Raw genomic sequence first — 27,172 nt, forward strand, 5'->3', positions numbered from 1 at the left:
ACAAAATAATTGCTCAAATCTGAGTGGGCACGTGAGTTTGTGCCCCTTATGGGCATGATGTCTCTTTCGGACACACCCCCATATAATTTTTTTCTCCTCAGAAAAGCAGCCGGGTTTTTTGGCGACGTCACATCTAGGAAAGTACACATTCCTGTCATAGTGCATTACTCGAACACAAGAAGACCTTTATTTTTATGAAAAAACGGCCGCTGACTGTCTTATGAAATATCGTAATAATTAGCTATTATTACACCAAGATTTCTGTAATAACCAGCTACTTTATTTTTTTTTCAAGCAAATAGCGTTAGCTGGCTGTCCAACGAGCTAACTGTGCTATCTAACGTTAGCTAGCTATGTTTACTTTCGTCTTCAAGCTTCGTTGATCAGTCACGGGTGCAACAACCCTGCAAGGGAAACATGGGCGATTGTGAAGTTTAAACGTCTATCTTTATATTGCCCATTGATCAATTTTGTTTACGGACATCAGACAGGGGAGCTAAATTAATAGCTAAGGTTAGTTAGCAACGCTAGCTGACTAGCAACACTAACGAAGGTATGGCAAACTTGAAAGTTGTTTAGCTAAATAGCGAACGTTAGCTAGCTAGCACTAGCTGTAAACAGTAGCTATCAAGCTAACAGTTAGCTAGTAAATGCTTAATTTACTGCATATATGGTTAGTTAGAAATATTGACAATTTGCATAGCCAAATGTAACATTAATATTCCTTGTTATTACCGTTACAGCAATGGATAAGCCTCCTTTCAGACAAAACCAAAACTGCGGGAACTGGGAATTGAAAGAGAGATTGGGCATGGGCGGTTTTGCCCATGTCTACCTGTATCAACATCATGTAAGTATTTAACTAACGGCCACATTTTCATAAGTAACCCCTAGTACTCTAAGCTGTTCCAGAGTCCAGACTTGAATCATGGTTGCTGAATATCCTACCAAATCAGACATAGAGTTGGATGTATGTTTACATATAGTTGAAAGGAAGTTAACCACTTCCTAGATGTGAATAGTAAGCCTGACTGGATGATATCACAGCTCAAATTTGCCAGAAGATACCTACCCTACTGTTACACTGAGCTGCACAGGGATGTGAATGAAATCATGATCACTGTGAAGCTGGTGTGTTAATGGGTTGGAAAATGTACCTACATTTACATTACATTTACATTTAAGTCATTTAGCAGACACTCTTATCCAGAGCGACTTACAAATTGGTGCATTCACCTTATGACAGAGTGGAACAGTCACTTTACAATAGTGCATCTAAATCTTAAAGGGGGGGGGGGTGAGAGGGATTACTTATCCTATCCTAGGTATTCCTTAAAGAGGTGGTACCTCAATGCAGGGATGGGATATGCGCTGTTTTACAAATTGTACCTTTATCCACAATGCTTCATGGAGAATGTTGGAATAATGCTAGTTTTTCTGAACACTGCCCTTTTTTGTCCTCGTGCTAGCTAGGAGTAGACACAGCAGTCATTATGGAATGGCACATCATGTTGAACAACAAATGAGCTGATTGGCAAACACTGCCATTCCAAAATGGGTCATCGCAGCCGTGGCAACTACTAACTAGTAGGGCCGGGACGATACTGTATCGCGATACACGTTAGTATCGTGGTACGGAAACACAACACGAAGCAAATTTAACTTCTTTAGTAAAACAGGCTTAATGTTGGAAACAAACACCATTATGTTGTCATCCAGAGTCGAATGTATTTATTTTCCAAGCTAAAGCACACAACATTTTAAAGCAGGTTTTTAAAGGACCAATATAATTTGGTCTGCATCATGTTAAAAATGTTGCGAAATAGTGTCGTCCTGGCCCTACTACCTAGCATGAGGATGAAAAATGGCAGTTTTCCAGGAAAACTAGCAGTATTTATGTCTTCTCGATAGAACAGTGTGAGTAAAGGTACAATTTGGAGTAGTGGCACATGCCATTGCTGCATTGATGTACCTTTTTCCGATCTATAGCTCTCACGTGCTCCACGGAGAAGCTCATTGTAAACAAATATAACACGGAACCCAAACCGGCTGCGTGCGATCGTGCATACAATAATTTTGTCCTCCCGTACCACAAACGATAATGATGCGCAGGTTAAAATATCAAAGCAAACTCTGAACCAATTACACTAATTTGGGGTCAGGTTGAAAAGCATTGAACATTTATGGCAATTTAGCTACCTAGCTTGCACTTGCTAGCTAATTTGTCCTGGGATAACGTATAAACATTGAGTTATTTTACCTGAAATGTACATGGTCCTCTACGACAATTAATCCACACCTAAAACGGTCAACCGACTCGTTTATAGTCATCTCTCCTCCTTTCAGGCTTTTTCTTTTCTGGACTTTATATTGCGATTGGCAACTTTCATAAATTAGGTGTATTACCGCCACCGACCTCGTTTGTCTTTCAGTCACCCACGTGGGTATAACCAATGAGGAGATGGCACGTGGGTACCTGCATCTATAAACCAATGAGGAGATGGCAGAGGCAGTGCGATCTGCGTCACAAATAGAACTGACTTCTATTTTAGCCCTTGGCAACGCAGACGCTCGCGAGCAGTGGGTGCAATAATAGAATAATATAGATTTCTAAATGTATTTTGTAACGGTAGGGTCAGTATCTTTTGGCAAAGGTCAAATGCCACCACTTGAAAAAAAACACAGTGTAGCTTAAAAATACCTTGCTGTTTTGTGTTCTTCTCACTGTGAATTCATAAGTGCACATCTGTTGAGTTGGTTCATTTCTTTACTATCAAATGAGGAGAGACAAACTTATCACACAAGTCAGTTATACTTAAACTAAATCTTTAATCACTTATTAATAAGGAAGCAGGTCAATACAACACACACATTTAAAATGAATCAAATTAGTTTGGATACCCTAGGCTTTGTACCACATTATAAATTACGTCGAGATTCCATCTTAATTCGCTCTAACTTTATGGAAAAAGGTTTAGTCAATAAATCCAGCAACTCCTCTCATGCAGTTTTATTTCAAATGTAGTACCCAGACAGAGAAAATCCAATAAGCGTTTTATAGTTACATCATTAGGGTAAGTTAACCAAAAGTGGACACACTCCAATCAGTTTCTGAGACAGTTTCCCAGACTTTGTAGACAGTTTAATGCTTAAACCTCATCTTTATCAAATTATCCATTAAAGATACCAACTCAACCTACGTACATCTACATATGGGTGGTTTAAATTGTATCTAATTATATTCCCAGAATTATTTGACCAAATCTCTAGTAATCGATTATACACACTGTCGTGTCTTTGGCTATGCCGGATTAATTGCTATGACATGCTATTCTATAAAATAATTTCTCCGTAATTAATATCACCTGATTGAGCTAATAATAATAATAATAATAATATATGCCATTTAGCAGACGCTTTTATCCAAAGCGACTTACAGTCATGTGTGCATCATGTAAATGTAATTAACTAGAGAGTCGGGCACCACAAAATAATATTTATAGACCTGTTAGCTTCCGAATAAACTCTTAAAGATTTAGTAATATTTTACATCAATAGCAGTCAACATTAATCGTCTCATAATAAGTCTCATAATCTGTAAATTGTTAATTCTAGGTTATCTTCAAGAACCCTGGCTAACAGTTTGAATCAGCAATACAAAATTGGGTTTTATTATTTATTTACTAGATACCTAACTAATCACACAGGATTACATATACAAAGAATGAATTATACCTAGATAATTCTTTACGTCATAGGAAAACGTCCCTAGCGGGTGGAACAGATATGACAGCTTGTTACACAAAGGAAAAGGGGCGGGGTTTGAGTGAAAGAGCGGGAGACTGGGGAACAAAGGGAAGAAGTTGAGCTATCGTAAATACAGTATCTTATGCATTCTAAATTACCGCCCATTTGGAAAAGGAACATGCAATAAATATTTACTCTGAGCTCTTCAGTAGGTTGGTGGTAGATGGAAGACCGTGTTGCCAAACTGAGTCCTCTGTCCTTTGAAGAATGTTTCTGGTGGTCATTTGGATAAGTTGTAGTAACGTCGTTGTGTGGTAGATGGGATACTCTGTCTGTTCATTCCTAACCTGCATTTGCAGCTGCGGTGGCTAACTCAACGGCTAGGAGGTATCACTTCTGTCGTGAATAAGAGTTCAAAGTTCATACCATTCGCAACCAAAGCTCATGCTGACGTTGGCTTCGTTCTGTAGTTTTATCTGAACCATTCTGACATAGGATCGTCATCCTACCTCATTGGAACAGAGTTATGTTGTCGTCAAGGCTTTATATAGGAAGGGAGAAAAGGGGTGTGTGTCATAGTTTACAACCTCTGTCTCTTCACGTGGGCGGGCCACTGAGTGAGCAGCCCTAATTTATGAAAACTCACATTTTAGAAGGTAAAATCACATTTCATCCCATCAAATAATTTCATATACAAACATTCAAATTGAACAACAATTCCATGTGAATCTGATAACTCTGATGTATAGACTTTCCACTGTAGAGTTTGTCATCTTATCATTGATGAGAATGTCTCAGATGACAACCGAACTGACATCCTATTCATTAAGTACCACTGCACATGTTCAATTGTTCGGATTACCAGAATATAGTTAATTTCCCCCCACATACTGATGTTCCCAGAATCTCTATGTTAACCAAGTTTAAAAAAAAATGTAACCTCAGTAGGTTAGAGAAGGAAAAAGGGGGGAAGAGGTATTTATGACTGTCATAAACCTAACCCCCAGGCCAACATCATGACAAGACATACAATTTATCATATTTTCATATAGTCACAGAATCCATATAAAACTAAAGAAATTCTTAGGTACTCACAACAACCATTCCATTTGCTTTTTCAAAGATTCTCCATAGCTACGAAGCAGCTCTCCAAACATACTCCCAGCAGAACAAAAACACTTTTGTTTCCTGGACAATGACCATGGCATCCTCAACGGTTCTCTAACCTCCCCTCTCAATACCACCTCGTGATATTCTATGATGGGCAGTGAATGAACAGAACCCTAAGATAACGTTATATCAAAACTTATCCACATTTCAAGCATCTGATTAAGCATATTTCTGTTAATCCAAACGTCAGATTAAGACTCATTTCCATATTCACACAACTCTCATATCCTAGTCACACACTGCTACACATACCTAATCACACATACCTAATCAATTAGTTTTTCAACAATATTTTAACCTGCAGAAATGAGAAAATATTCTTCTCATGACCTATTCCTAGGATAATGCAACTCATACATTTACATCTTTCAATACTTCTAAAATGTGGTACAGTTTTAAAACAATTACAAATGCAGCTTACTATCTTATACTATATCATAAATGGTCTTAACTAGTTCACACAGATTCCGGATGTTTTTAACATTAAATGGCCAAAACAATTTCACACAGATTCTAGATATTTAAGGCTAAATTACCAAACCCAGGGCATACCTGGCTAGCACATTTAAAATAATTGGAATTCACCACTTCTGAGGATCACTTTTTCAGAATGAGGTCCTTCTTCCAATAGGGTTTCACCAGGTACCGTGTTTCACACAGAACCCAGAGTCGCCCTGGCCACTCACCCCTACAGACCGCACCAATCCCCACTCTGATCAATTCAGTGTCGGGACGTACCCCCCCTCACACATGAATACACACTCAGAGCCTACGTAACAGAGGCTTTTCTTAACTCGACCTCAATTGTTTTGCTAACCTCTTTTATAAATATAAAAATAAAAAAACTAAGTTCGAGATGTGGTACCCACTCGGCTCACTGCATCTCAGAGCAAAGGTGGGTACATCTGCTTCGTTCCCGAAGTGTGGTCTCCCTGAGATCCCGAGTTTGAGGGATCCCTCGTGCATGATTTACCCAGGTCGTCAGGAGCAGTCACCAAGTGAAGATTCACATTCCGTCCTCATCGCCAAATGTGGTGGTTAATTTCTTTACTATCAAATGAGAAGAGACAAACTTGTCACAAGTCAGAGTTATACTTAAACTAAATATTTAATCCCTTATTAATAAGGAAGCAGGTCAATACAACACACACGCATAAAGTGAATCGATTGAGAGCTCTACGATAATGATGGCTGGTTGACGATTCACGATCAAATGATTCGTTGAGAGCCCCGAGACAAAAGTACAAAGAAAGGTCTTTTATAGCCAAGATGCACCCCTTTCAACCTACATGACAAACAACAGATATATAGAATGGGTCACAAGGTTAAGATTTGTATGAAAGATAATACATAGCAGACAGTATCTGCTGTGTCAACAGTTTTCATTGTATAGAGACCAGTGTCTGTCCCTCCGACTCCAAACTGGAACCATCTCTCTCTGGTACCATATCGAACAGAAACATTAACTCATGCTCTGGAATGCTCTTTAGGTTTTATCACCCAAAAGACATTGTAAATCTCCTCTGTTACCTCCCAGAGGCCCATCCTCAGTAGAACACACACACAATAGTTAACAAAATACTCTTCTGTTGCTTAAAACACCCATTTGATGCAATAAAAGTATTACAACATAATCTTGCTATTTTTCCACCATAGGACACATCAGAAAAAATTGCGGTGAAAATGTGTCGCCTGGAGTTGACAGCAAGAAACAAAGACAGATGGAGCAGAGAGATCCAGATCATGAAAAAGTTTGTCTGTTGTATTATCCTATGTACATCATTGAATGCCACACACGTTTGAACTGGGTGACATTTACTTTTTCAATGAGTGAAATATCGGCATTTGCTTCTTGTATAGTGCATTCGGAAAGTATACAGACCTCTTGACTTTTTCCACATTTTGTTACGTTACAGCCTTGCTCTCAAATTGTTTAAATTGTCTTTTCCCCCTTATCAATCCACACGCAATACCCCATAATGACAAAGCAAAAACAGGTTTTTAGAAATGTTTGCAAATATATTAACAAACTGAAGTCACATGTACATAAGTATTCAGACCCATTGCCTAGTACTTTGTTGAAACACCTTTGGTAGTGATTATAGCCTCAAGTCTTCTTGGGTATGATGCTACAAGCTTAACACACCTGTATTTGCGTAGTTTCTCCCATTATTCTCTGCAGATGCTCTGTCAGGTTGGATGGGGAGCATCGCTGCACAGCTAATTTCAGGTCTCCAAAGATGTTCGATCAGACCTTCATCAGACCTTGTTTCTCATGGTTTGCACTCTTTTTATCAAGTACATAGTCTTTAGGTGCCTTTTGGAAAACTCCAAGCTCGATGTCATATGCCTTTTACTGAGAAGTGGCTTCCGTCTGTCCACTCTACCATAAAGGCCTGTTTGGTGGAGTGCTGCAGAGATGGTTGTCCTTCTGGAAGGTTCTCCCATCGCCACAGAGGCACTCCTGAGCTCTGTCAGAGAGACCATCGGGTTATTGGTCAGACCATCGGGTTATTAGTCACCTCCCTGACCAAGGCCCTTCTCCCCCAATTTCTCAGTTTGGCAAGGCGGCCAGCTCTAGGAAGAGTCTTGGTGGTTCCAAACTTCTTCCATTTAAGAAGGATGGAGACCACTGTGTTCTTGGGGACATTCAATGCTGCAGACATTTTTTGCTACCCTTCCCTGGGTCTGTGCCTTGACCCAATCCTGTCTCGCAGCTCTACAATCAATTCCTTCCACCTCATAGCATCATGGTTTTTGCTCTGACATGCACTGTCAACTGTGGGACCTTATATAGACAGGTGTGTGCCTTCCCAAATAATTTCAATCAATTGAATTTACCACAGGTGGACTCCCAAGTTGTAGAAACATCTCAAGGATGATCAATGGAAACAGGATGCACCTGAGCTCCATTTCGAGTCTCATAGCAAAGGGTCTGAATACTTATGTAAATAAGTAAATGCATGTTTAATACATGTTTGCTTTGTTGTTATGGGTTATTGTGTGTAGATGAGGCATTTTTATTTTTATTTAATCCATTTTACAATAAGGCTGTAATGTTACAAAATTAGGAAAAGGTGGTCTGAATATTTTCCAGATGCACTGTATTTATCAAGTACAATGTTTTTCTTGCCTATTCAGGTTGAGTAATCTCAATGTAGTGACAGCCAGAGACGTGCCAGAGGAGATGAAGCACATTGCCTTAAACGATCTTCCACTCCTCGCCATGGAGTACTGTTCCAAGGGAGACCTCAGAAAGGTGGGGCAGCTGAAGATGAATACTTTATTGTCCATTCCCCTTATAGTCCACACACTTTTTATTTTATTTGGTATAAACCCCCTTGACATATACAGACTTCCGAGTGGCGTCAGCCATGTTGCAGTGCCCCATGATCAGTGAGGGGCCTCGCATACGGGCACAGTGACACAAATGGTTCTGTCATATGAGCAGGCATTTGTCCAACAATGTGTTTATGGTTGAATTTGACAGATGCTGAGTAAGCCTGAAAATTGCTGTGGACTGAAAGAAAGTGAAGTACTTTCCCTGCTCAATGACGTTGGTATGTACTGTACCCCACTGTTGTATTGTGTATAATTGTGGGTCTGCATAGAACTGATTTCTGAATGGTCTTTATATGCAGGTTCAGGCATCCAGTATTTGCATGAAAACAAGATCATACACAGAGACCTTAAACCAGAAAACATAGTGCTCCAGGAAGTCAATGGAAAGGTAACCTAATATTTATGGACCAGCACAGTGTTATCATGTTTTTTTTTTTATATAACTGTTTACATTTTTGTGTTATTGATGTTCTCTGGTGTGACTTTGTCTGCAAGATTAACAGTAGTCTTTAAAAATAAACAATCTTAATATGTCACAATGTTTTCCTTGTTCAGTTGGTTCACAAAATTATAGACTTGGGCTATGCCAAAGACTTGGACCAGGGGAGTCTGTGCACTTCATTTGTGGGAACACTGCAATACCTGGTGAGCATATTATCCCTCCTGCAAGCACTCCTAGATTCCTGTTGACTTAATGTTGCGACATTGTCTCTGTCTGTTAGTCACGATTGATTAAACCGGACTTACTAATTGATACTCGCATATCTTTTCCCCCCAGGCCCCTGAATTATTTGAGAATAAGCCTTACACTGTCACCGTGGACTACTGGAGTTTTGGCACAATGATATTTGAATGCAGTTGTGGGTTCCGGCCTTTTCTGCACAATCTTCAGCCTGTCCAGTGGTAGTTGTCCCTGCACATTTAACAGTTTTCAAGTGTTTCAATTCTGAGTGATCCTCCAAGGGAGACTAGGTAACCACCCTGAATGCCATTTGATATGTTATTCCTCAGGGCCAGCAAAGTGCGGAACAAAGGTCCCAAAGACATCATGGCTGTGGAGGAATTGAATGGGGAAGTCAGATTCTCCACACATTTACCATACCCCAACAATCTGAGCAGGTCAGACACCGTCACATATTCTATTCTAGTGTCATTATTACAGTGCTTTCAGGAATTATTCATACCCCTTGACTTATTCTACATGTTGTTACAGCCTGATTTCAAAATGGATCGAATATATTTTTCTCTCTCGCCCATCTACACACAATACCCCATAGTGACAGTGGAAACATGTTTTTGCCTTTTCTATGACACTCCAAATTGAGCTCAGTTCCATCCAATTTCCTTTGATCATCCTTGATGTCACTACAACTTGATTGGAGTCCACCTTTGGCAATTGTTTTGGACATGTTTTTAGAAAGAAATACATCTGTCTATGAGGTCCCATAGTTGACAGTGCATGTCAGAGCAGAAACTCTCCCAAGGGGGGGCGCCTACCCAGAGGAACTGTCCGTAGATCTCCGAGAGAGAATCGTGAGGAGGCATATCTGGGGAAGGGTATAAAACAATTTCTAGTCTTGAAAGTTTCCAAGAGCACAATCGTATCCATCATTGGGAAACGGAAAAAATATTGAACTACCCAGACGCTGCCTAGAGCTGGCCGTCCAACCAAACTGAGGAACTGTGCAAGAAGGACCTTGGTCAGGGAGGTGACCCAAGAACACAATGACCACTCTGACAGAAATACAGAGTTCCTTGTTTGATATGGGAGAACCAGCCAGAAGGACAAATCAAATCAAATGTATTTATATTGCCCTTCGTACATCAGCTGATATCTCAAAGTGCTGTACAGAAACCCAGCCTAAAACCTTTCTACACCTGCAAGCAATGCAGGTGTAGAAGCACGGTGGCTAGGAAAAACTCCCTAGAAAGGCCAAAACCTAGGAAGAAACCTGGAGAGGAACCAGGCTATGAGGGGTGGCCAGTCCTCTTTTGGCTGTGCCGGGTGGAGATTATAACAGAACATGGCCAAGGTGTTCAAATGTTCATAAATGGCCAGCATGGTCGAATAATAAGGCAGAACAGTTGAAACTGGAGCAGCAGCACGGCCAGGTGGACTGGGGACAGCAAGGAGTCATCATGTCAGGTAGTCCTGGGGCATGGTCCTAGGGCTCAGGTCAGTTGAAACTGGAGCAGCAGCACGGCCAGGTGGACTGGGGACAGCAAGGAGTCATCATGTCAGGTAGTCCTGGGGCATGGTCCTAGGGAGAGAGAGAAAGAAAGAAAGAGAGGAGAGAATTAGAGAATGCACACTTAGATTCACACAGGATACCGAATAGGACAGGAGAAGTACTCCAGATATAACAAACTGACCCTAGCCCCCCGACACATAAACTACTGCAGCCTAAATACTGGAGGCTGAGACAGGAGGGGTCAGGAGACACTGTGGCCCCATCCGAGGACACCCCCGGACAGGGCCAAACAGGAAGGATATAACCCCACCCACTTTGCCAAAGCACAGCCCCCACACCACTAGAGGGATATCTTCAACCACCAACTTACCATCTTGAAAAAAGGCTGAGTATAGCCCACAAAGATCTCCGCCATGGCACAACCCAAGGGGGGGCGCCAACCCAGACAGGATGACCACATCAGTGAATCAACCCACTCAGGTGATGCACCCCTTCCAGGGACGGCATGAGAGAGCCCCAGTAAGCCAGTGACTCAGCCCCTGTAATAGGGTTAGAGGCAGAGAATCCCAGTGGAAAGAGGGGAACCGGCCAGGCAGAGACAGCAAGGGCGGTTCGTTGCTCCAGAGCCTTTCCGTTCACCTTCCCACTCCTGGGCCAGACTACACTCAATAATCATATGACCCACTGAAGAGATGAGTCTATAGTAAAGACTTAAAGGTTGAGACCGAGTTTGCGTCTCTGACATGGGTAGGCAGACCGTTCCATAAAAATGGAGCTTTATAGGAGAAAGCCCTGCCTCCAGCTGTTTGCTTAGAAATTCTAGGGACAATTAGGAGGCCTGCGTCTTGTGACCGTAGCGTACGTGTAAGTATGTACGGCAGGACCAAATCCGAGAGATAGGTAGGAGCAAGCCCATGTAATGCTTTGTAGGTTAGCAGTAAAACCTTGACAGGAAGCCAGTGTAGAGAGGCTAGCACTGGAGTAATATGATCAAATGTTTTGGTTCTAGTCAGGATTCTAGCAGCCGTATTTAGCACCAACTGAAGTTTATTTAGTGCTTTATCCGGGTAGCCGGAAAGTAGAGCATTGCAGTAGTCTAACCTAGAAGTGACAAAAGCATGGATTAATTTTTCTGCATCATTGTTGGACGGAAAGTTTCTGATTTTTGCAATGTTACGTAGATGGAAAAAAGCTGTCCTTGAAGCAGTCTTGATATGTTCTTCAAAAGAGAGATCAGGGTCCAGAGTAACGCCGAGGTCCTTCAGTTTTATTTGAGATGACTGTACAACCATCAAGATTAATGGTCAGATTTAACAGAAGATCTCTTTGTTTCTTGGGACCTAGAACAATCATCTCTGTTTTGTCTGAGTTTAAAAGTAGAAAGTTTGCAGCCATCCACTTCCTTATGTCTGAAACACAGGCTTCCAGCGAGGGCAATTTTGGGGCTTTACCATGTTTCATTGAAATGTACAGCTGTGTGTCATCCGCATAGCAGTGAAAGTTAACATTATGTTTTCGAACGACGTCCCCAAGAGGTAAAATATATAGTGCAAACAATAGTGGTCCTAAAACGGAACCTTGAGGAACACTGAAATTTACAGTTGATGTGTCAGAGGACAAACCATTCACAGAGACAAACTGATATCTTTCTGACCGATAAGATCTAAACCAGGCCAGAACTTGTCCGTGTAGACCCATTTGGGTTTCCAATCTCGAAAAGAATATGGTGATCGACGGTATCAAAAGCAGCGCTAAGGTCTAGGAGCACGAGGACAGATGCAGAGCCTTGGTCTGACGCCATTAAAGGTCATCATTCTTATATTTAATATATGCCATTTAGCAGACGCTTTTATCCAAAGCGACTTACAGTCATGTGTGCATACATATTTTAGCCACAGACAAATTTTCAACCTGGGAAACCAGGGTCCTGTTCATTAGGGTGCCAAGTAACAGAACATTGAGATAAAAAAAAAACTCTTATTGTGGAGAACAAATATGGTTGTCTGTCAAAAGTAGAACAGGGAATCGTGTCAGCTCAATTTATGACCACATTCTGAAAGTTTTACCTCATTGAGCAGCATAAATCGAATACCAATATAACTTGAGGGAAACGACCATGACCTGTATAGATTGAATTTGTTTCCCCTCCACCGGGGGGGGGGGGGGGTGTTAATATGCATTGCACTCATTCAGGACACTCCTGGAGCCCATGGAGATGCTGCTGCAGCTGATGCTGAAATGGGACCCTGTCCAGAGAGGAGGCAAGACTAACGCTGACAGCAAGAAACCCCTGTGCTTTGAAGTGCTGGAACAGATATTATGCATGAGGGTTAGTTCTGTAACGTATCATGCTGTATCTCTTGAGCTAACAATATTCTTTCAAGTGTCTCTTAAGGCTGGGCTCTTATTTGATTTTCTCATGGACAATATTCAATTAACGCTTATATTTCCCATAGTGTGTTAATGTACACATAATATAGTTTTTAAACAAATGTTAAGTTTGCCTGCTCGTGCTTGTTTTTTTGGATTGACTATCTGCTAGCCAATCAGCTTCCTTTATTTTACCCATATAATTTATCCCATTGGCAGGTTGTCCACATCCTGAACATGACCACGGCCCAGGTCCACTCATTCCAGCTGGCCCCAGATGAGAGCCTCCATAGCCTGCAGCGCCGCATCGAGACTGAGACCAAGATCGAGTTGGTCAACCAGGAGCTGCTGCAGGAGACAGGGGTGTCGCTGGACCCCAGGAAGCCCGCAGCCCAGTGTGTCCTCGAGGGGGTGGTAAAGACTTTGGTTCCACTTTGCTATTTCAGTGTTGTAATGTTGTATTTTGTTAGAATATAGTTTTGATACAGCACATTGGAAAATCTTAATCACCTGTTTAGCACAAACATATTTAGCAATTGACCACCATGTAAAGTGGTTGTCTTTGTGTGTTGTGCAGCGAGGCTGGGACAGTTACATAATCTATTTGTTTGACAAGAGTCTCACCAAGTACTCTGGTCCCTTCAGTGCTAGACAGCTGCCTGATAAAGTCAACAGTATTGGTGAGTACTGTCTTCTCTGCCTGCTGATAAATATTGAGAGATCTAAAGGCGATCAGATGGAAATACAAGCTCATGCAATTAAATAGGGGTAGTGTTTTTTATTCTTAGACAACAAAAACAGAATTGAGCATTCAGTTAAACTTGTGCTCCTTCCATGGTTTGGTTCAAAGATGTCTTCAGTCATATGTACCAAGCCTTATGTAGGAGCTTGTTGTCCTTTTTCCTAGTGCGGGAGGCTAAGTCCCAGCTGCCCCTGGTGGTGCTGAAGAAGGTGTGGGGCGAGGCGGTGAGCTACATCTGTGGATTGAAGGACGACTACAGTAGACTGTTCCAGGGCCAGAGAGCTGCCATGTGAGTAAGCCTGCTTTACTAGACACCAAAAGAGTGAAGCTAAAGGAAGAAAGATTCTTTCTTTTGAATTTGGTAATGTCTCAAACTGGAATAGCTGAAAGAAGTTTACAGACTTGCTTTGGAAGAATCAGCTTTTTGCTTTTTCATATGGCATGTGTGATCTTGTTATTTTGATGTATGTTTTAGTTTTTTTAACAGACAAAGTTATTATATTCTGTGTGTTTGTCCAGGCTGAGCCTCCTGCGCTACAACACCAACCTGACCCGGTGCAAGAACGGCATGTTTGCCTTCTCCCAGCAGCTGAAGGCCAAGCTGGACTTCTTCAAGAGCAGTATCCAGTACGACCTGGAGAAGTACAGCGATCAGATGCACTATGGGATCTGTGAGTAATGGCTGGCTGATGATTGGTAGTGCCAGGAATGGTCACCCACATGGCCTGCAGCTGAAATGATACCCTATTCCTTATATTGAGCGCTGCTTTCAACCAGGGCACAAAGGAGGGAATAGTGCCATTTTAGAAGCAATCATGGTTTTGTATTATGACAAGATAGTGTTGGTTATTTTCATGAGATTTTTTTTTTCCCCTCTCCCACAGCCTCTGAGAAGATGCTGAAAGCTTGGCAGGAGAATGAGGAGAAGGCGGCTGCATATGCACAGGTACTGGTTGGTATGGATTTTTGGTAATGAAGGCATGGGTTGGTCATCTTAGTTGAGCTGCTGTCTGAATGGCTTAAGGTACAAGTTAACCACAGATCTAGGATCAGATTACCCCACCAATCCTAATCATCCCTAGCTACACCTGCTGTCTGATTCCGATGTGTAATGTATGTTTTGTCCACTAGGTGGCCGAGGTGAGCCACCTGGACGAGGAAATCATGTCGTTACACTCAGAGATCGTGGAGCTGCAGAGGAGTCCCTACGCTCGTCGCCAAGGAGACATCATGGAGAAGCTGTGAGTGTTCTACTCTAGGCAGGAATGACAGGCTGTCTGCCTCTACTGAATTAAATGCATGAAGGGTCTAGGATAGTGGTCACCAACCTTTTCTGAGTCAAGATCACTTTCGTAGTCAAAAAGCAAGCGGAGATCTACTGCTCAGATTTAAAAAAATATATATTTTTACATTAAACTGACAAACAGTTTTGTAGGAATGAGGTTTGGGCAGTTGGCCTAATACCTTATCACAGCATATTGGCTATATGATTGATCATATTATATTTCAAAACTCAAGCTTTGATAACAAAATAGATCAGTTGGTTTAGCACTTGGAGCATGAAATTAAATAATTAGCTTTTTTATTTTACTGGACTGATGGTACCTGCATCTGATGGTCAACGAGGTCAAATCACAACAACAAATCTGAACGTGATCTTCAGGTGGAGAAGTCGGAGCTCTAGAAAGATGCCAGGGTTTCCAACTTGGAATTCAGAGTTGGATGACTGTTCAAAACTATTTTTCCCAACCGCCTCTCACAGTCCCAGCTCTCCTCTTCCTTTCCTCTGGTGAGACTGACCAGAGAGAGTGGACACCCGTCTTCCACCTGATGGCGAAACTTGAGTCGCACCGCATCTGCCTCATGCACAAATTAATGTTGTTCCTATGACCAGAGAAAGTTATTGAAATCGACACGACAAACTGCTAATAATAATAAAACGCAGGGCTATCGATACTTGGCTACTCATTCATTGCAGCTGCAGCCCGAACGGAAGTACGGAGAAACGCGTTTTGCGATGGCGTTGAATAAAAACAGTGACAGTGCTGAATATAAACTTAAACATGAACTCACTCATAAAAACAGCAGCTCTTTGCTGTATTCATTGACAGTCTCTCTGTGGTCATGGTTTTAAAAGTTATTAAATCTTACTTGGCGAGTAGCCTATTAAACTTGGCTGTGGCCAGGGTCATGGAAGCTCTGTAGCCATGGTGTTTTGAGCTATCTGATTGGTCAGCGCAGTAGATGCACTCGATTTAGTCACAGATTTTCCCTTTCCCGCCGGGTAGGCGGAGTTTGTCTCATGGGAACACTTTGCTTACCTGGTGCGCAGGACTTGAATCAAGTGAATATACTGGCAAAAGGTGAACAATATTTTAAGAAAGTAGCGCAAGCCTTTATCGTTCGTTGGCTTTTCTAAAGAAATATTTGGTGATAGACTAGGAATGCCTTGAAGATGGCGATCGACTGGTTGGCAACCACTGGTCTAGGAAGTGCCAGAAAGTTGTGGAAGTAGATGGAGCCTCATTGAAATGTTTGGCTTCTGATTTTGCTAGTAGCTGACCTGATGTTTGTCACTTGCATTGCCTGTCCTATACATCTAGAGTACTCAAATGCACATATTAAGAAGAAAAGGTCAACTGCTGTATCATTCTGAAAGCCTCAAACAAGATTTAAATAAATATTCTAGGAGAATTGATCGTTTATTCCTTGATTTCAGGGAGGACAAGGCGATTGAACTCTACAAACAACTAAAAATGAAATGCCGAAGTAAGCCACTTTTGTCCAATAAATACAGTCACTGCATTGCAGCCATTTTCAATTTCAATACGGCACTGTAGTACTTTTGGATATTGAATAGAATCTGTAATCGTACATTTACATTTAAGTCATTTAGCAGACGCTCTTATCCAGAGCGACTTACAAATTACGACGGTAGTTGTATAAACACTACCACGTTCTGACACCTGTGTGCTGTTCTTCCCTCAGCGCCTGACCCTGGTGTGAGCAGTGACAGCTCAGAGATGGTTAAAGCCATTATACAGACTGTCCAGAACCAGGACAAGGTCCTGAGAGACCTTTACACACACCTCAGGTAAGCAGGGTCTGGGACTGTTCAGTGGACTGTCACCAACGCTGCAGATAGAAATGCCCTTAATAAAGCTGACCTGATTCTATACTCTGTATGTTAGCGGCATGCGTCTGTTCTATGCTATATATTTTTACCTCATTCTTAACCTTTCACAACAATGTGTCTTACTGCTGAGGTTCCCAAACTGGGGTCTGCGGCAGGGGGTCCACGGCCAGATCTCTAAATGTATTTATATTATATGCATTGTTTATTTTCTATGAATATTGCTAACAACAGATTAAACCAATTTTGGCTAAGGGATTTGTAAATTAAGTTAAGAGGGTGTAATACAATACTATGTTAATATTAATCTACAGTATGTTCTTAACCATGGGCAACATGGTCCTGGGAGGCTCACAAGGATATTAGTATGCATAGTACTTCTTGTAATCCCCCCCCCAAATGATGTTTTTGAACATAAATTCATTGTAAGGTAATCTATAGAACTGCAAAGTGTTTTCTCTGCAAAATGTGTAGAATTGCAGGAGATTAGCTTGAGGTCATGCAGGGTCTATAGTTTGGCACGCCTTCTCTCTATATTCAGCTATTAATAGGCTCCATTTGGTTATTATGATATAGTTTTAAAAATCATGGCTAATACAATTTAGCAATGCCAGTCATTACTCTTCTTTAGAATTGCATTGTATACATTTTGTTTCTAAAGTACAGTGTCATTTTGTGAAGATATGAAAATGGGACGCTGCCTCTATAAGAAACATTTCTTATGTCTATAAGACATATAGACATGGCTCCAGTAGGCTAGCCAAGACAAATGCTAGGTGTTTTTTTGTTGCTTTCTTTTTGCTGACAGTCAACAGTTACCTGCATATATTCACTATTTAAGGTTTACTATTGTAAATCACTTTCTCTAAAATACATAAATAAGCTCTGTGAGTAGATTGATGGGCGCTTCTTTTTTCTCTGGACAGCTTGCGTGTGCGGTGTGAAGAAAACTCATGTACTGCTCGAAGTTTACTCGTGGGTTACCTGGCTACCCAGAATTCTTGCTCCAGCCAATCGCTTCCCCACGCCCGTAGATGTTGGTTTCTTCTTCACAATGAGTCTGGATCTGAGTACCTCCCCAACTCTTAACTGAATGCGAACACATTCAGGGCTGTCTGATGGGTCCAGAAACCGATGGGTTGAGCCAAAACACAGGTGGATTAAAGCAGTGTTTTGAAAATTCGTCATTGACTTTGATACTCTGATTGGTTGGAGACGATCCAATCGTTGATGTCTTTGTTTTGTACCACGCCCCTCGTCACAACAAACAACTTCAATGATTGTACTCTGACTAAAGTTTGTAGCGAACGACAGAGGAGCAGAAGAAGTTGGTGTGAGTCGTCAAATATAATACAACATGTAAAGTGTTGGTGCCTCGTTTCAGGAGCTGAACTAAAAGATCCCAGAAATGCTTGAATGTTGTGCACAAATTTGTTTACTTCCCTGTTAGTGAGTGTTTCTCTTTTGCCAAGATAATCCATCCACCTGAGAGGTGTGGCATATCAAGAAGCTGATTATAAACACCATGATCATTACAGATGCACCTTGTGCTGGGGACAATAAAAGGCCACTCTAAAATGTGCAGTTTTGTCACACAACAGAATGCCACAGATGTCTCAAGTTTTTTTTGTGGGCGGAGACCACAACCGCAGACCACGTGACCTCCACATCCGGCTTCTTCACCTGCGGGATCATCTGAAACCAGCCACCGGGACAGCTGATGAAACTGTGGGTTTGAACAACTGAAACATTTCTGTACACACTGTCAGAAACCGTCTCAGGGAAGCTCATCTGCGTGCTTGTCATCCTCACAAGGGTCTGCAGTTCGGCGTCGTAACCAACTCATTGGGCATATGCTCACCTGCGATGGCCACTGGAGAACTGCTTTTCACAGATAAGTCCCGGTTTCAACTTTACCGGGCAGATGGCAGACAGTGTGTATGGCGTCGTGTGGGCGAGCGGTTTGCTGATGTCAACGTTATGAACCCAATGGTGGTGGGGGGATTATGGTATGGGCAGGCAAGCTATGGACAACGAAAACAATTGCATTTCATTGATAGCAATTTGAATGCACAGAGATACCGTGATGAGATCCTGAGGCCCATTGTCACTCATCTGCCGCCATCACCTCATCTTTCAGTATGATAATGCACGCCACTGTCACCTGTACACAATTCCTGGAAGCTGACAATGTCAGTTCTTCCATGTCCTGCACACACACTAGGCATGTCACCCATTGAGAATGTTTAAGATGCTCTGGATCTACGCATATGAAAGCGTATTCCAGTTCACACGAATATCCAGCAACTTCGCACAGCCATTGAAGTAGATGTGAGGTAAATGGTGGTTACACCAGATACTGACTGGTTTTCTGATCTGCACCCCTACCTTTTTTAAGATATGTGACCAACCGGTGCAGATCTGTATTCCCAGTCATGTGAAATCCATAGCTTTAGGGCCTAATGAATTGATTTAAATTGAGTGATTTCCTTGTGACCTGTAACTCAGTAAAATCTTAAATTGTTGCATGTTGTGTTTTTTAATATTTTTGTTCAGTGTACAAATAGCATAACATTTACATGTGTAGTCTTCAAATCTAATTTTATTTGTTACGTGCTTTGTGAATAACCGGTGTAGACTAACAGTGAAATACTTACTTACGGGCCATTCCCAACAATGGAGGGAAATAACAAACAAAAAAACACGGAATAAATACACAATGAATAACGATAACTTTGCTACATACACAGGGTACCGAGTTGATGTGCAGAGTTACAAGGTAATTTAAAGTAGATACAGTATGTACATATAGGTAGGGATAAAGTGACAAGGCAACATGATAGTAGCAGCGGCGGTGGCGGCGGCAGCGTATTGGAGTCAAGAGTTAGTGCAAAATGGGTCAATGCAGATAGTTAACCAAATACCTACCTGGACTAACTATTTAGCAGTCTTATGGCTTTGGGTAGAAACTGTTCAGGGTCCTGTTGGTTCCAGGCTTGGTGCTTCGTTACTGCTTGCCATGTGATGGGAGAGAGAACAATATGACTTGGTTGGCTGGAGTCTTTGACAATTTTTCAGGCCTTCTTCTGACATCGCCTACTGTAGTGGTCCTGGGTGGCAATTTGTAAGTCGCTCTGGATAAGAGCGTCTGCTAAATGACTTAAATGTAAATGTAGGTAGCTCGGCCCCAGTGATGTACTGTGCCGTACGCATTACCCTCTGTAGCGCCTTGTGGTCAGATGCCAAGCAGTTGCCATACCAAGTGGTGATGCAGCCAGTCGATATGCTTTCAATGGTGTAGCTGTAGAACATTTTGAGGATCTGAGGGCCCATGCCCAACCTTTTCAGCTACCTGAGAGGGAAGAGGCATTGTCGTGCCTTCACGACTGGTGGTGTGTGTGTGGACCATGGTAATTCATTAATGATGTGGACACCGAGGAACTTGAATCTCTCGACCTTCTCCACTACAGCCCGGTCAATGTGGATGGGGGCGTGCTCGGCCCTCTGTTTGCTGTAGTCCACAATTAGCTCCTTTTGTTTTGTTGAGGGAGAGGATGTTGTCCTGGCACCATACTGTCAGGTCACTGACCTCCCTATAGTCTTTCTCGTCGTTGGTGATCAGGTCAACCACTGTCTCGTCAGCAAACTTTAAGGATGGTGTTGGAGCCGTGCGTGGCAACACAGTCGTGGATGAGCAGGGAGTACAGGAGGGGACTAAGCACGCACCCCTTGGAGTGGGTCATGGGTGTGTTGGATAATGTGTTGATGTGAGCATGACCAGCCTTTCAAAGCATTTCATGGCTACAGATGAGTGCTACGGGGCAATAGTCATTTAGACAGGTGACCTTAGTGTTCTTGGGCACAGGGACTATGATGGTCTGCTTTAGATATTACAGACTGAGTCAGGGAAAGTTTAAAATGGCAGTGAAGACACTGAGTACACGACCTGGTAAGAGTATTTGAGCGGAGCGAGGAGCGTGCCAAATTTGGCTGGGGCGTAGAGCAAGTTTTCCAAAGGCTGGAACGTTGGCCTTCTCGCCCTCTCCAATTTCGCTTCTATAGCTCTCCCAAGTAGTGCTCATGTTATCAGCTCAGGGCATGCCCAGCAAGCATTTGCAGTCTACTTGTCTGATGCTATTGCCCTTTGTTTTAGCTACTGTCATGGAGTTTGCTAAATATTTTCATAAAGAAACTGATAAAACACACAGGTGCAAAATCAAGGTGACTTACAAAGTTGAGGAGGCGCAAGAGGGAGTGAGGTGATGTAGTGTCCACAACTAAAGAATCATTGTCTAATCTGAAAAAACACGTATCCTGAAAGCATGATGTTGTACTTACTATGTGCACATGCTAAAAAAAGAAAGAGGTGGGTAGCTAGCTAAGTGTCATTGTAGCAAAGTATTTATAAACTAAAAATCTGATATCTTAAAAGTTTTCATTTGTTTTGTTATCAATATAATAGGCCACCATTGATTGTGGCCCAATAGGCCTGGCATATTACCTCTTTCAAGGAGCATTCCATTTTGATAGGTCTAAAGGTTTATAGGCAAAATAACTCTTTCTTACCTGCATCCCTCCCCAGTGGCTCTGCAAGCACAGAGAGGGTATTCTCCGCTGCTGGCCTGCTCTCCAGGTATCATTGCACGAGCCTGAAGCCACAGACTTTGAATTCATTTTTAGAAATACGAGTTTGGCCAAAGGCACTGAGCCTAATAAGGCGTCACTAGGCAGCTTGTGGCTGGGTTTCCCTTTAATCTGTGATAGATTAAGCCCTACCACATCCGACAAGCATCAGAGCCAGCGTAGTAGGATTCCATCTTGGTCCTGTTTTGACTATTTGATGGCTCAACGGAGGTCATAGGGGGATTTCTTATAAGCGTTGGATTAGTGTCCCGGTTCTTAGTGGCAGCTCTAGCCTCAGTGCTGATGTTGCCTATAAATTTGGGTTTCTGGTTGGGATATGTACGTAGGGTCACTGTGGGAATGATGTTGTTGTTCCCACGGTGTTCTAGTATGAATCCCTGAACATATTCCAGCTGGTGAAACAGTCCTGTAGTTTAGCATCCGCTTCATCAGACCACTTCTGTATTGAGCGTGTCACTGGTACTTCCTGCTTTGAGTTTTTGCTTGTAGGCAAGAATCAGGAGGACAGAGTTGTGGTCAGATTTGCCAAATGGAGGGTGAGGGGAAAGCTTCTTCTGTCTGTCTTTAATGGTAGACTGTGACAGAGTAGGTAAATGTTGAACTGGAATACCAAAATGTGCTGAACAGTTACTGTCCCAACATGTTTTTACTGGTCCCAGGCCATCGTTAATGTCGGACCCTGCACGCAAAATAAAATTAATTAATATGCCAGAAAACAATAGGCTAAGTGGATTTCCACTCATCGTTACCACATATGGAAAGTGCAAATTCACTCACATTGTATGGAACGTGCAAATTCATTTTCTCTCCCTCGACTGCAACCACGGCACACACAACGCCTACAACCAGGTACCGAAAGGCGGGACAGACAGCAGACCTTCAAACCAGCAGTATTTCGCCATCATTGCTGACTTTGACTGACAGGCGCCTGACCTAGCGAAAGATCGCTAGAAGATGCGAATTGACTAACAAATTGAAAAGTAGCCTACTCAATTTAAGTGGAAAACACTGTTTTAACTTCTGTTTCCCCATGCAGTAAGATCTTATTGAGCAAGCAGAAGATCATTGACCTGTTCCCGCGCATCGAGAAGACACTGGAGAACATCAAGGATGCCGACAACACCGTGATGCAGATGCAGATTAAGAGACAGAGAGAGTTCTGGCACCTATTGAAGATTGCCTGTGTGAGTGACGATGAGGTTTTATCTATAGAACTTCAGTAAAGTTAGTCATAAGATCATGAAGTCATATAACTTACTATAAGATGGCATTGGGTTATTTTAAGTCATGTGCAATTGACCCTTTGCTATGCCTCGTCCCAGATTTATGGGCAACCAATTGCTGATCGGACACGAGCTAACCTTGCTCGTGTCAACAAGCTCTAGTTTTAAATGCATGGAAGCCAATGATGGCAATGGCAAAAACAGATTTTTCATCAAAAAATGTATTGTTTAAATGGAAAAAATAATTTAAAAGTGCACCAGGGTACTTGCGACTGTGATCCCTAAAAATGCAGAGCCTGTTGGGGTATTTTTTGAATCCAAAATTATACTTTTGTTCCATTCTTTGCTAGCAGGTTAGCTAGCTACACTGGCACTGCCTCCATTGAAAATGCTAGCTAGCCATTAAAGTTGCACTATGCAAAAATCGCTCCGCCATTTCCTCATTGGTAAAACTAATAGTTCACCTAATTTCAATTTATGTGACAAAATAAGATGGTACAATGATTCTCTATACTATCTAAACCACTGCTAAATATATTTTCCATAACCAAAAATATTGTTTCAGCTGGTTGAAGCTTGTGTACAAAACTTAACGTGAAGCATAGATATAACGCACATAGAACAGATCTACCGCTTCTTAGACTTGTTTTCAAGTAGAATGATAGATTTATAACTCACATTTCTATGTGAATTTGTTCAGGTCTTGTTTTTTAACTTGTTTTCTATAAATGTATTAGCTAGTTAAGATAGCTATATTATTCATATAACACCTATTGTCAACATTATATGATTTGAGAGCACTAATTAGCTCCGAGAATGGTTACTATCTTTGACTGCATGCTGACAGTTTATTCAGAGCCATCCAGTGTCGAATGATCCTGTGAAGCAATTGTTATGACAGTCCACCACAACATACCAGGGGGTCTCCTGATTAGCAAGAAGCAGTCTGCTTAATTTCAATGTTTATTAAAAATACTGTTTAAGATCATTGTGAGGGTTTTTCTCCTAGTTTGGAGAATTGGGCTTCCCAGGAAAATGTCTGAGGTTGCAACAGTAACCAAGGGGGTGGGCTTGACTTGACTTAGCAAAGGGTACATTTTCTACAGAATTCACTTCGCCTAGTTCATAATGTGAACGTGTTCTATATGAGTAATGGCATTCGTCTTCTCCCAGGCTCAGAATTCTGCAAGGAACTCGATAGCAGCCAGCCCAGAGTCGTCTAACCCTCTGCAGGTGTCCCAGTGGGCCCAGTCTGCCCAGCCCATCAGCTCCCCTCACCCACTCACCTCCCTCCCTGGACCCAATGACAGGTACTGGTCAATACAGCAAACAGGAAGGGTTTGTGTTTTGTGTAGTAGATTGAAAGGAATGTCCAGACATTCAGCAGCAGACCAAAAAGAATGTCCTTCGTACATTGTGACTTATTCTGCCTCTCTCTTTCTCTCTCCCTTCCAGTGATGCTGCCCCACGACTGCTTCAGGAGAACCAGAAGTACCTCAGTCAGCTGACCAGCCTGATGCAAGAAGCTGCTGACGAGCAGTCCAAAAGCGTAGTGGTAAGTTAGGCCATTTTCTCAAAGCTAGCTAGACTTGTAATGGAATCCTGTTTCCTGGTATCCTGTCAATGCAGTGTCTTATATTTCACTGTTGCACTTCACCATATTTTCTTCAGTGTGTTAGAGAGACTCCCGCTAAAAATCTACTTCTGTTTTGAAAATGGCCTATGTGGCATCGATAAAGAGTCAAACATTTTATTCTAGTGTCAAAATTTACTACAAAGTGTAAATAGGATAATTAGGGTCATAAAGTTAGTCTAATACAAAATGGAGATTTGCGAGAATATGGCAAAAAAATGTGATGTAACATAATAGAGGGTACCGTAAGTTTTCCTTGGGTTGGGTTTATATTTCAATCCTGCCCTCAGCTGGCAGCAACCAAGTAATCATCAATCGCAGCGCAGCTGCATGTGACCCGTGTAGTAATGGTCAGTTTGGTTTGACATTCGATATCCCTATGGGGCTAGTTAGGGACCATCAGTTAATTACACAAGGAATAAAATATTGGGACAATTTCAATAGTTTCAAATTGCAATTACTTAAAACTGTCAAACCAAATCAATTGTAGAAATTCATATACAAATATTTAAAGCATTTGAGACAACTAAAAGATGTGCAACATTAAAATATTGTCGCATTTAAATTGTGACAAAAGCCCAAATCAGAAAGTTCAGCCCCTCTTCAAGTCTTTATAATATGTGATTCACACCTGAAACACATACTTTCTTCTTTAGTTGGCACCACTGGTGTGCGTCATTTACCCAGCAATCTCTTATGTGGGTCAACTCCCTATAAGGGTGGCATTAAGTATCCCAGGTCAGGAGCGTGATGAGGTTCTGAGTTCGTTCCTTCTCATTTGGCCTTCAGGATGTCTCTTATCTGACCTTAAGTGTAGAACATTACCTTAAGGCTAACTGAGTTTGAATTTCGACTCTGATCCATTTAAAACAAGTCTGGGGAGGTAGCCTAGCGGTTAAGTTGGGCCAGTAACCGAATCCGTGAGCCGACTAAGTGCCTTGAGCAAGGCACTTAACCTTACAAGTCGCTCTGGATAAGAGCGTCTGCTAAGTTACTCAAATGTAAATGGGAGGTTGGCTGCCTTGCTGGAGGGAACGGAGATTAATATCTAAACCACAACCCAAACGCCATTCTACAGCGACAACCTTGAAACCTGACCTCAATGTAGCTTTGTGTCATAATCTCTTGGTTTGTCTTTGTAGGACCAAGATTGGAGCTGGACTAAATATGAAACGTCTACAAAACTGCAAAAACGAAATGTGTGAATTCGTCAACCACAGGAAACTGCTGAGGGGAGGATGGATCATAATAATGGCTGGAATAGAGTGTATGGAATGGCATCAAACACATGGAAACCATGTGTTGAATACCATTCCATTCATGCTTGTTCCAGCCTTTTATATGAGCCCGCCCTCCCCAATTCAGGTGCCACCGGCTGTCTCTGATGTCAACAACAAAGGCATTGTCTAGCTAATCCCTGCCTGCTCTCCAACCAAGTAACACTAAGGACTGAATGTCGTTAACAAAATGGAGTCACGGTTATGTTGTGCATTTTGATGTGTGGTCATCCACTTTAACGACTTGCCGTAGCCCCCCCCCCCCAAAAAAAAGGCTGATAAAAAATACACATGCTCAATGACTCACTTCTCCATTTTCTCAGCTATTTGGTGGGAAAGGTGGATGATGCAGCATGGCTTTTATATGAACAAAAAAATGTATTATCTGAACACAAGACGTCAGTCGTCCTTTGCTCTTCAAGCAAATGTCACCTTTTCCTCACTGATTATTGTGCAAATCTAAGTACCACTATTCATCAAAATCCACATTTTACTATTAATATCATATCAAAGTATCTAAACTGTTAAATCAGGCGAACTGTAGCATCTGATTGTGAGTGAAAGTTTTGTAATGACGGAGTATAGCTACAGTGTGTTTGGGCTATGGAAATGGGACTGATAAGAAAGCTTGATATGCATGCACATTTGTATTGAGCCTTATCATCATGTCTCCTGATGTGACTCAACACAAGGAAAACCACAAAAGATGGAGGTGGTCAAAGGAAATTACAATCAAGCAACAGCACTTTGACACTCCCAAGTATCCTGTTTCCCTTCTATACAGAGGAAGTAGTCAGACATCTGGGGGATGGATGCCCTCTATAATCCTGTTTATGAGTCTGTGCTCTAGTGACACAGCTCTCATTTCAATCATCCAATGGGACAGGAAATATATAAACTATTTAAAATAAAGTCGTGCATCGATCATGTGTGAATCTTGTTTTGATTTAAGAAAAGTATTCTATCATGACTACACACTTTACATAGAAGGGGGGGGATATAGAAATCCCATAGTTACTTTGTGACAAAGGATGGCTGGTCTGTTTCATATGTTGGAATTGTTGATATGTTTAAACCTGAAAAATGGAATACATACCACAAGTTAAATTCCGTTTTTTGTGTGCATTCTTTTCACTGGATGCTCAATGTATGGAAACAAATGGCGGGACATGGTAAATTATTGAATGTACTGTAGTTACAACCTTTGAGGTGTAAGTTAAGTGTTGACTCTAACAAAGATAAAGTGGATGCTATGCTCCAGAAAGATGTATTTCTGTAGTTAAGTGCAATGGACAACATTTATTTTTAGTGGTTAAGTGGAATATCAGTTTCCTTCATTAAGGTTTGTATCCATCTGATGGTTTTAACCTGTCTATGAATGTTTACTTTCTAGCAATTGTATAGATTAACATTTTCTTGGTATTACAATAAAAAATTACTTTGGCATGAATTTGTATTCCTTACATTGGTTCTGAAGATGCTCTTTAACTGTATTAAAGCAGTCCCCTGGCTGCTGTGGATTGAGAAAATGTAGCCCTACTTTACTATGTTTGTGGTACTCCCTATTTTGGCCAGTGGTGGTTACTATGCCCATATTTCTACTTTACCAAATTCCAAAGGTTGATTTTAATATGCTTGCTGAAGTTTGAGGAATGTGTGTAAAGAAGAAACCTGTCCGCAAACACAAGCTGTGTCTTTG

The 27,172-nt window shown here is 41.7% G+C and overlaps 1 protein-coding gene across 3 annotated transcripts; it reads left to right on the plus strand.

The window, feature by feature from the left end:
• Positions 1 to 115: 115 nt before the first annotated feature.
• On the plus strand, positions 116 to 26,917 carry LOC124039858 (inhibitor of nuclear factor kappa-B kinase subunit alpha-like). Of its 3 annotated transcripts, none has more exons than XM_046356331.1 (22): positions 116 to 553; positions 744 to 850; positions 6,574 to 6,668; positions 8,059 to 8,176; positions 8,408 to 8,477; positions 8,559 to 8,647; positions 8,815 to 8,904; positions 9,038 to 9,162; positions 9,271 to 9,378; positions 12,645 to 12,780; positions 13,041 to 13,235; positions 13,399 to 13,501; positions 13,729 to 13,852; positions 14,083 to 14,234; positions 14,448 to 14,509; positions 14,695 to 14,804; positions 16,283 to 16,332; positions 16,552 to 16,657; positions 22,377 to 22,524; positions 23,737 to 23,873; positions 24,019 to 24,118; positions 25,339 to 26,917. In XM_046356331.1, exons 2-22 carry the CDS (start codon positions 746 to 748, stop codon positions 25,399 to 25,401), a joined length of 2,286 nt encoding a protein of 761 aa, XP_046212287.1. In that variant the 5' UTR covers positions 116 to 553; positions 744 to 745; the 3' UTR covers positions 25,402 to 26,917. The 3 variants fall into 3 exon arrangements, with proteins under 3 accessions (XP_046212287.1, XP_046212288.1, XP_046212290.1); XM_046356332.1 differs by having other exon boundaries at positions 116 to 513; XM_046356334.1 differs by lacking the exons at positions 22,377 to 22,524; positions 23,737 to 23,873; positions 24,019 to 24,118; positions 25,339 to 26,917 and adding an exon at positions 17,623 to 18,211.
• Positions 26,918 to 27,172: the final 255 nt, after the last annotated feature.

This window comes from Oncorhynchus gorbuscha, linkage group LG07 (assembly GCF_021184085.1).
Source record: "Oncorhynchus gorbuscha isolate QuinsamMale2020 ecotype Even-year linkage group LG07, OgorEven_v1.0, whole genome shotgun sequence".
NCBI classification, from domain to species: domain Eukaryota; kingdom Metazoa; phylum Chordata; class Actinopteri; order Salmoniformes; family Salmonidae; genus Oncorhynchus; species Oncorhynchus gorbuscha.

Excerpts from the sequence above, each read along its gene's own strand:
- LOC124039858 (XM_046356331.1), top strand. The coding sequence starts at position 746 with ATGGATAAGCCTCCTTTCAGACAAAACCAAAACTGCGGGAACTGGGAA. Across the intron at positions 9,379-12,644 it reads TACCCCAACAATCTGAGCAG|GACACTCCTGGAGCCCATGG; the intron begins GTCAGACACCGT and ends GCACTCATTCAG. Across the intron at positions 12,781-13,040 it reads AACAGATATTATGCATGAGG|GTTGTCCACATCCTGAACAT; the intron begins GTTAGTTCTGTA and ends TCCCATTGGCAG.